The following is a 9,257-nucleotide window of genomic DNA, read 5'->3' on the forward strand; positions in this document are numbered from 1 at the left end:
ACATGTTTTTGAATTCAAGATTCAAAAGGATATACATTGAAAAGGATCTCTCCTACCCATGGTCCTTCAGGCATCCAGTTGACCCTAGAAGGGTTATTAGTTTGTGTGTGCTTCTAGAAATATTTTACATATATACAAGCAAATGTGTTTATCAATTATTTTTTAGTTTTGACATAAATGATAATATAAATACTATTCATGCAATGTGTCCCAGTGCATTACCACCTTCACATATATTATTTATGCCTGCAACGTTCTTTCAGTACTTCATACACCCTCCATGTCCCAATTGACTTTGCATCTTCTCTAAAGCCTTTGAATACCCAAGACAAACCTGGATGCTCTCCTTTATATGAAAAGCTCTGTACATACTCTCTTATGGTGAAATTATAACAGTACATTATACTGTAACTATGCACTACATGCCCATTTCCTCCATTGTATTTATCAAGACATAAAGACACAAGCTCTAATTCAGTTCTAATTCCCTTTCACCTACACCAAGTAGCTAGATAAACCTGGCAAAGACTAGTCATTCAATAAATGACTTTCTAAATAAGTAACAAAATATATGACTCATTTTATTTATTTATTTATTTATTTATTTATTTATTTGAGACAGAGTCTCACTGTTGCCCCGCCTGGAGTGCAATGGTGCAATCTTGGCTCACTGCAACCTCTGCCTCCCAGGTTCAAGCAACTCTCCAGCCTCAGCCTCCTGAGTAGCTGGGACTACAGGCACACGCCAATATTTCCTTTCAGAGAGCAACCGTTAGGTTACACATACGAAGACAGCCAAACAAATCACTGTATGAGAGAAACAACTCAGATGTTTCTTCTAAAATTCTGCAATTTGCCTAAAACCAATTGCTACCAAATAAAAGTTTTACCTTGCTGTCATAACAGGGCAAGAAGCTTTAAAGGATAAAGTATATTTTGCCTCGTAGGCTTTAGATATGGGTTCGTGAGATGTTCAATTAACTCTGAATAAGTGAATCTGGGAAAACCAGAGGTAGAAGATGAATAGAGATAACCAAACAATTTTAAATTCAAAATTCATTTTTGCAAAGAGTTTCAAATTTATGCTCCACTTTTTTTAAAAAAATGGAGAATAAAATTGAATGTGTTTCAACTACCTTTCTATTTCTGCTGGCTAACTAAAGAAGATGCAAATGAGCAGAAAAAAAGAAGAAAGGCATCAAAAAAGAAGAAAACCCAATGACTAGGACATCTCACATCTGGGTATCAACCTGTGAACAATTAGAGAGCTGACTTATAAAATATAACTAAAGGTAAGCAATATGTAAAATATCTTTAAAACATTTTTATTCATGGAAGCCATTCGGTTCTCAACAGAATGGCCTCATTTATCCAGAAATCTCACTATGTTCAAAATGACTCATTTCTATAGGCTGGTTTTAATTGTATGTGTAAGATAACATGACCTTTTTGTTATGCAAAACAAAAAGACTAAGAATACAATATAAATATTATCATGAATTAACACAGCTTTTTACATCATGAAAACCTGCTAAAAACCAAAAACTTCTGCCACTGCAATTATTACTGTATTAGCAAATTATTAATAGAAGCATAAAACCCCCAAAAAGCAACTTAAACCAAAATAACTAAACCTAGACTACTCAACAACAACAAAAAACCCAAAGAGCTCTTTACCATTAGCTACACTAATTTTCCGTTTTTCCAGTCAATTTATGAGGCAGGAAATGCGTCTGTGAGATCCATATGCTTTGTTCCCAACACTAAGGAGAACAATTTCTACTTCTGTGAATATTAAAACAGCTTCAATAACTGTAGGAAATCTAAAAATAAATGGGAATTAGTAATGCATTGTTCCAAAATGATTTTAACCTAACTCTTCAATGCAGTACAAAACTAAAGTGACCTACATCAATCTACTGGGAATTTCCTAATTATTAAAACAAAAATAAGGAGGGAATTATAATAGCTCTATTTTCAGTTTTTTAAAATACTAAACTAAAAAGATTTGCTTAGAAACGAACAGAGAGGACAGTAACATGTCAAAATCTTCTCCAACAATAGCATCCCTACCAAATGTTTCCACTCTCTTATCATAAATGCAAAACCAAGGTAAGGATCTAAACACAGATGAAATCTAAATTCACTAGAATTTTTCCCATGGGAAAGAATGCTCCTCAGCAATTTAAACCTTAAGTGGTCTTAAGATCAAAATAATAGCGTAATTAAGTAATAGGCTTCCTCCATAATGACTTGTACAAAGAAGCAATCAGGACTTGCATCCTTCACCCCCCCCCAAAAAAAAAAACTGCTGTGATTTTAAGAGTATATTAAAAATGCATTTTATCAATATGTGTTATAGTGCATATACATTTTATGGTAGGGAATTATTATTATAATACGTAGTCCATAATTAAGAGATGCACTTAGAAATAAAATAATCATTCGGAAAAAATCTCTTAGGACAGTGGTGTAATTTGTCTGCGCCTCTTTTTACAGCTAGTCATGAATGAAATTCTAGATTTCTACTATGCCGAACTAACGAAGCCATTGATTGAAAACATTCAAAATGGCATGGAAGCGGTGGGGGTGGAGAGAGAAGGGTAGGGTCTCTCTTAAACTCTGAACCCAGCGAGAAAACAAAAACAGCACCATGAAATAGATTTTGTATGCAACTATTAAGAGGCTAGGCTGCGAGAGACATGCATAAACACAGGTATGCACACACACACAGGCAAGCCCACACACGCACGGCCTCTTAACCTGCAAAATAAGGGGATCTGCAACATCTTTCCAAGAGGGAATCTAGTTTCCAATTTAATGACTCGCCAGCTTACCCATAGGCAAAACCCTGGAGTCTCTAAAAACAGCCTTGGGAACTATCTAGCCAATATACACTCTGCAGACGCTCGGTTCCTTTCTAGAAATGCGAAATCTGACGCGCGAATCACTGGGCGCGAGGGGAAGAATTTAGGTGCGTGGGAAGCAAAGGAAGGTCCTGGGGCACGGGTCAAAGCAAGAACGCGAGAGGGATGGAGCTTGGGTTTAGGGAGCAGGGTTGAGGCTGCCTCTCTGGGCATAAAGGGGGCTGGGCCCGACCAGGCAGAAGAGCTTGTGCCCAGGATTTGGGGCTGGGGAGGCGGAGGGACAGCGGAGTAACTACGAGGACGACCACGAGGATGCTCTCGGGAAATCGTCTAACAAACACCCCACCGTGAAGAAAGGACACAAAGGGTAGGTGACGGGGGCAGGAAGAGGATGCAGAGTCTCCCCGGGCGGAGAAAACAGAGGCAAGGACGGGACAGGGGGCCCGCGAGGCGCAGAGAGCCAAGGCAGGACGACCCCACAGAAGGAAAAAGGCACCAGGGGCCAGAGTCTTGGAGCGCCCGGCTGAGGAGAGCGCAGAACCTTACCTGATACTCCGGGTACTCAAACATGTAGCTCATACTGCACTTATTCTCCTCGAAGCCGAAGAAGACATCCCACAGCCCCAGGGTTGCCAGGAAGACCATGAAGACATAAAACGCCAGGTTCCAGAGATTGACTGAGTGAAGAAACATGGTGCCGCCGCCACCGCCGCCGCCTCCTCTACCTCCGCCTCCGCCGAGGGGCACCAAGCCCGGACTGAGCGAGCCAGAGGCTGTCCGACCGCCAGCCCCGGAGCCGAGCCCCAGCCGCGCGCGCGCCTGCGCTGCTGCCCGGCCTGCCCGCTCACCAGCCGCGCAGTGCGCCTGCGCGCACCAGGTCCGCGGCGCCTCTGGCCTGGCGACTACCAGAGCGGAGGGAGGAGTAGGTGTTGCCGCGGGAGCGCGGATCTGAGGGGAAAGAGGAAGAGCGAGAAAGCTGGGTGGGCTGGGTTGGAGGGTGAGGGGAAGAAAGGAAAGTGGGGAGGGAAAGGCGCGAGGAGTGGCTGGCAGGAGGGAAAGAAGAGAGAGAGAGGAGGCATCCAGAGGGGGATGGGCGGAGCGCGGCAGCCCTGGAGACAAGCAGGGGGATTGGGCAGGAGGCGGGTGTCAGATGAGTGAATCTGAGGGAGGGGGCTAGAGCCCAGAGCCCAGAGGCGATTAAGGACCGTGAGCGGACCGAGAAAGGGGAGGAGGACTTAAAAGCCCAAGGGTCATCAGCTGTCACCTCGCAAACGCCTCTCCCTGCGGCAGTTTAAAAATCCTTCCCGTTCAATTTTGAAATGCCTCAGGCCTCCGCAATTTCGCTTTTCCCAACGGTAATAGAGCACTCTCACAGCTCTCTGGAGCAGCTAGCTTGAAGAGGGAACAAATGGCTTTATTTTCCCTCTTCCACCGCCTACTTGGGCCCAGTAGGTAACAGCAATTAAAAGCAGCGGCTCGTAAAAAAAAAAAAAAAAAAAAAAAAAAAAAAAAAATCCGCAGGCCGACGAGATTCTGCCCTCGGTATCAGATGAAAGCCTGAATCACAAAAAGCATCGTTAGTCCTTAAAAAATGTTACCAAAATATCCATTAGCACTGACGTCCCCAACAGGTATCTGCGTAATCAGTTAGATGCTGACTCGCCTTGCTTTCCAGAACCTTCACCTCTTGGGGAATGGGTTCCACGTTAACTGGAGGAAGCAATTTCGTCCAGCTTCCATTCAAACTCGCAAGTGATTTAATTCGTTTTGAAGAATTTCGGTTTTGTTTTGTTCAAAGGAGGAGGTTTTTTTAAAAAGTAGCTCGAAATCAATCACGTATAGCAGCTTCAAAACGCTAGAATGTTAGGAAAAAGACGATCACTCTTTAAAGCTGACTCAACCGTAGATGGTATGTGTGTGTGAATAGCTAACCACAGGATTCTTAGAATGGTCTTTGGCACTAACTGAATTTCATTGAACTTGGGCTGATTTTCTGGTATATTTTCCGTGCAGAGGAAGTCTGGCTGCCATACATAAAATCAAAGAATTTTAAAACCAAAAAGAAGCTTATAGTTTATCTTGTGCAACACCCTGACATTCAGATTACAAAACTTTGAAGGAGAAGTGGAGTGATCCTGAAAATCAAGATATTCTTTACCCTACACAGAAACAGTTGCAAGTCTAAACAAACACAGCTAGCTACGGAATGTGGAGTATGGATGGAGAAAGACAGAAATGGGAAAATGCAGAAGCAGTCTCCTTTTTTGTAAGGAGATAAGTCTGGAAGGACCAGGATATGTACAGGGGAGCTGTGGGTGGTACTGAGGAGGGCAGTTGTTAAGTAATATGTCGTTGAAATGTGTCATGTATGAGGTTTTTGTTTGTTTGTTTTGTTTCGAGACCGAGTCTTGCTCTCGCCCAGGCTAGAGTACAGTGGCGCGGTATCGGCTTACTGCAGCCTCCGCTTCCCGGGTTCAAGAGATCCCCGTGCTTCAGCCTCCTGAGTAGCTGGGATTATAGGTGTGCACCACCACGCCTGGCTAATTTTTTTTTTTTTTTGAGATGGAGTCTTGCTCTGTTGCCCAGGCTGGAGTGCAGTGGTGCGATCTCAGCTAACTGCAACCTCCACCTCCCGGGTTCAAGCAATTCTCGTGCCTCAGCCTCCCGAGTAGCTGGGATTACAGGCACGCACCATCATGCCCGGCTAATTTTTTATTTTTAGTAGAGACGGGATTTCACCATGTTAGCCAGGCTGGTCTCAAACTCCTGACCTCGTGATCCACCCACCTCATCCTCCCAAAGTACTGGGATTACAGGCGTGAGCCACTGTGCCTGGCTTAACTTTTTATATTTTCAGTAGAGAAGGCATTTTGCTATGTTGGCTAGGCTGGTCTCACACTTCTGTCCTCAAGTGATCCACCTGCTTCGGCTTCCCAAAGTGCTGGGATTACAGATGTGAAACACGACACCCAGCCTGAAGTTCTTTATGAGGTGGTGATTTCACTTGGGAATGTCATGTCTGTTATATTCTGTTAATAGGTATAGGATGTGTTAAATTTGTAAAATTACACCAACCCGACTGGATTGTCAAGAAGAACCCATGTTGATTGCAAGATGTTAAGAGATAAATGTGATAAAGAGGAATATATACTATAGGGTTTTGACATTGTTGACCATAAAAGAGAATGCATTTGGGGTTTGGAATGGAATTACCAGTGAGTGCAGAGGATTACAAATCATTTGGGGAAGGCTTTAAGTTATAGATAAAAAGGGGGGAATACATTGAGTCTGGGTGCTAAAGAACATCATGGGCAGAACGTCTCCTCTTTATTTCTCCCAGCATGTTATGAGCAGTATTATGACAAATAAACCCAGGGTGAATCCATACTCTCTCATCTCTATCTCAGTGCTTCTTAGAGTTAATGTGCATGTGAATCACTTGGAGATTTTGTTAAAAAGCAGATACTGGGCCAGGCACAGTAGCTCACGCTTGTAATCCCAGCACTTGGGGAGGCCGAGGTGGGCAGATCACGAGGTCAGTAGTTTGAGACCATCCTGGCCAGCATGGTGAAACCCCGTCTCTACTAAAAATACAAAGAATTAGCCAGGCATGGTGATGCACACCTATAGTCTCAGCTACTTGTGAGGTTGAGGCAGGAGAATCACTTGAATGCAAGAGGCGGAGCTTGCAGTGAGCTGAGATCCCACCACTGCACTCCAGCCTGGGCGATAGAGCGAGACTGTATCCAAAAAAAAAAAAAAAAAAAAAAAAGCAGCAGCAGCAGATTCTGATTTAATAGTTCTGGGGTGAGACCCAAAATCCTGCATTTCTGACAAACTCCCAGGTGATGCCAATGATACTGGTCAGTGGACTACACTTTGAATAGCATGGACCTGTACTGCCTGAGGACTCTGTTCTATGGAGAAATCCCTGAACTCGAAGATGACAGAGCTTCCTATTTTGGTGGCCTTCATGGGTTGTGGCAACTAGCTGCATTGACTGTTTACTCAGAAAGGAGTGGGAGAGAGAGTCAATGGATTCTTCATGTTTGTAATCTTTCTATCCTATTTTTTTACTGTCTCTTTTTCTATCCATCATTATCCACTTCTAACTTTACTTTTATATCTAACCTAACCCTGCTGAGCATCACTTCAACCACCCTCTGCCAGAGCTGTCAACTATCTTGACTTCTTGTCTTTCTACCCCACTCTACTTCCAAACTTCCAACCTTGGGACAATATAATCTGGCTCTGAGCTCTGACACTACTGTATCTGACTACTCCTAGAGAAAATGACACAGTCATTTGAATTACTCTTCAAAAATACTTGGCCAGGCACAGGGCTCATCCCTGTAATCCTAGCACTTTGGGAGGCCGAGGAGAGTGGATTGCCTGAGCTCAGGAGTTCAAGACCAGCCTGGCCAATATGGTGAAACCCCATCTCTACTAAAAATACAAAAATTAGCCAGGTGTGGTGGCGCATGCCTGTAATCCCAACTACTGGGAAGGGTGAGGCAGGAGAATTGCTTGAACCTGGGAGCAGAGGTTGCGGTGAGCCGAGATTTCACCACTTCACTCCAGCCTGGACAACAAATGGAATGAGACTCTGTCTCAAAAAATAATTGTATTTGCTTCTGGTCACCATCTTCCTCTCCTATATTTCAGATCACCACTTTTTAAGTTCCCTGCCACTTTTTAAGCTCCCTACATTTTTTCTTCCTTCTCTTTTAGTAGATTTTTAGTACAGAAATTTATCTTCATATTCCAGAGATAATTTTGATTTTCAGATGCATATTGCTTGAGCTCCTCATTCCTAAGTTCATTATCTTCACCAGTCCTAATTCAGTTAATACATCTAAAGTGTTTGGCACAATGACTGGCATATAGTAAGCATTATCATGGTACTTTGCTATCCTTAGAGGACATAAAAAGCAAATCTCTCTAGCTGTGCTTTATGTTCCCATATCCTGCTCCTTTCTTTTCAGGAAGTTAGTTCTATCACGTTAAGGTCTCTATCAATCGCTCCCTTTCTGTCCTCACTCCCCAAAGCATATAAATATGCGTGGTTTTTTTTCTTTCAAAAATCTTCCCTGTAGCTCTCACCTGTAGCTCTTTTTCTCATCTCAGTCAGGATCCTAAAGATGTGATCAATACTTATGTCCAATTCCTCATCTCCCATTCATGTCTCAGCTACACTGTAATTTTTGCCCCCCTCCCACCCCCATGAAAGTTTTCTTACAAAAGTAACCATTGACCTAATTACCAAATCCAGTTGACACTTTTCAGTCTTACTTGATCCTTCTACTACATTTGCCACGTCTTTCTTAAAACACTGCCCTCCATTGTTTTCTATAGCATCATTTTTCACTGGTTTTCTACTGTTGATGTAGCCTCTGAATCTCCATCTCATGTGACTTACTTTTTTTACTTATCCCTTACATTTTATTAATCCCATGATTTTATTCCCAGTCATCATTCTACTCTCCAACATAAAATTCTTCAGTGGCCCCTCAGAGCCTGAACTGTAGTCAGGATTCTTTTGGTTGCAGGAACACAGACTAACTCCAGTTAAAACGGGGATTTTTTTTTTTAGGGTAAAAAGGAACTTGGGAATCCACAATAAGCTGACAAGTCAGTACACACGCTGACTTCAGGGTTACACAGTTCCCTCGTGGCCACTCCCAACCCCAAATCTAACCAAACTTTTAGCTTGTCACTACTGATTAGAACTCCTCTTGTCAATTTAGATCCAAATCCTGCTTTGGAGGTTGGAAGGTGAGATATCTCTCATTGGTCTAGGTGATTCTTTTGAACTAGGACTTACAGAGCAAAGACTATTAAATAAAGATTTTGAGTAAATAGAACTAGAAAGGTAAATGGGAGCCAAAACTAGTAAACAGAGTAGAAAAAGGAATATGAGTTTTATACAATAGACAAGTGGAAGCTACTGAAATGGGAAGTATTCAGAGCTGATTATTCAGGAAGATTCAGCTTACAACGATGTCCAGCTGGACTGTAAGGCGTAGAGTCTCTAATTCAGACCAACAAGAACTGTGTATTTAGTCCAGGTAGAAGGATAAAAGAAAAGGAGTTTTTGTTATTCTTCATTATAAAGAACTATAAAGAATTTTGGTTAACGAATGAAGAACAGGTCAGTCAGCTAAAATGGAAAGGCTCCCAAGATTATATCATTAAGGGAAAGAACAAGGTGCAGAGCAGTATATATGTATGTTGTCTTTTGTGTGAGAAAGAGAAATACTGGAAGGAAAATGAAAGTAAGTGTTACCTAGAGGCAGAGGAAATGAGGCGAAGGGGACAGGAGTTAAAACTTCTCTATGGATTTTTTTGTATGTGTATGTGCTATGGTTTGAATGTGCCATAAAGTGCATG

At 42.5% G+C, this 9,257-nt stretch overlaps 1 protein-coding gene across 3 annotated transcripts in view; it reads right to left on the minus strand.

Moving 5' to 3' along the window:
* Window positions 1-3,678, minus strand: part of PGAP1 (post-GPI attachment to proteins inositol deacylase 1) — an 83,342-nt gene extending 79,664 nt beyond the window's left edge. For all 3 annotated transcript variants that reach the window (XR_012421333.1, XM_005573815.4, XM_074009620.1), the window contains exon 1: window positions 3,414-3,678. Coding sequence is in view for 2 of the 3 variants with exons in the window: in XM_005573815.4 (XP_005573872.3) it covers window positions 3,414-3,560 (147 nt within the window). In the remaining variant the exon portion in view is untranslated. The remainder of the gene's footprint in view (window positions 1-3,413) is intronic.
* Between the last annotated feature and the right edge of the window lie 5,579 nt (window positions 3,679-9,257).

The sequence above is a fragment of the Macaca fascicularis genome, chromosome 12 (assembly GCF_037993035.2).
Source record: "Macaca fascicularis isolate 582-1 chromosome 12, T2T-MFA8v1.1".
Taxonomy (NCBI): Eukaryota; Metazoa; Chordata; class Mammalia; order Primates; family Cercopithecidae; genus Macaca; species Macaca fascicularis.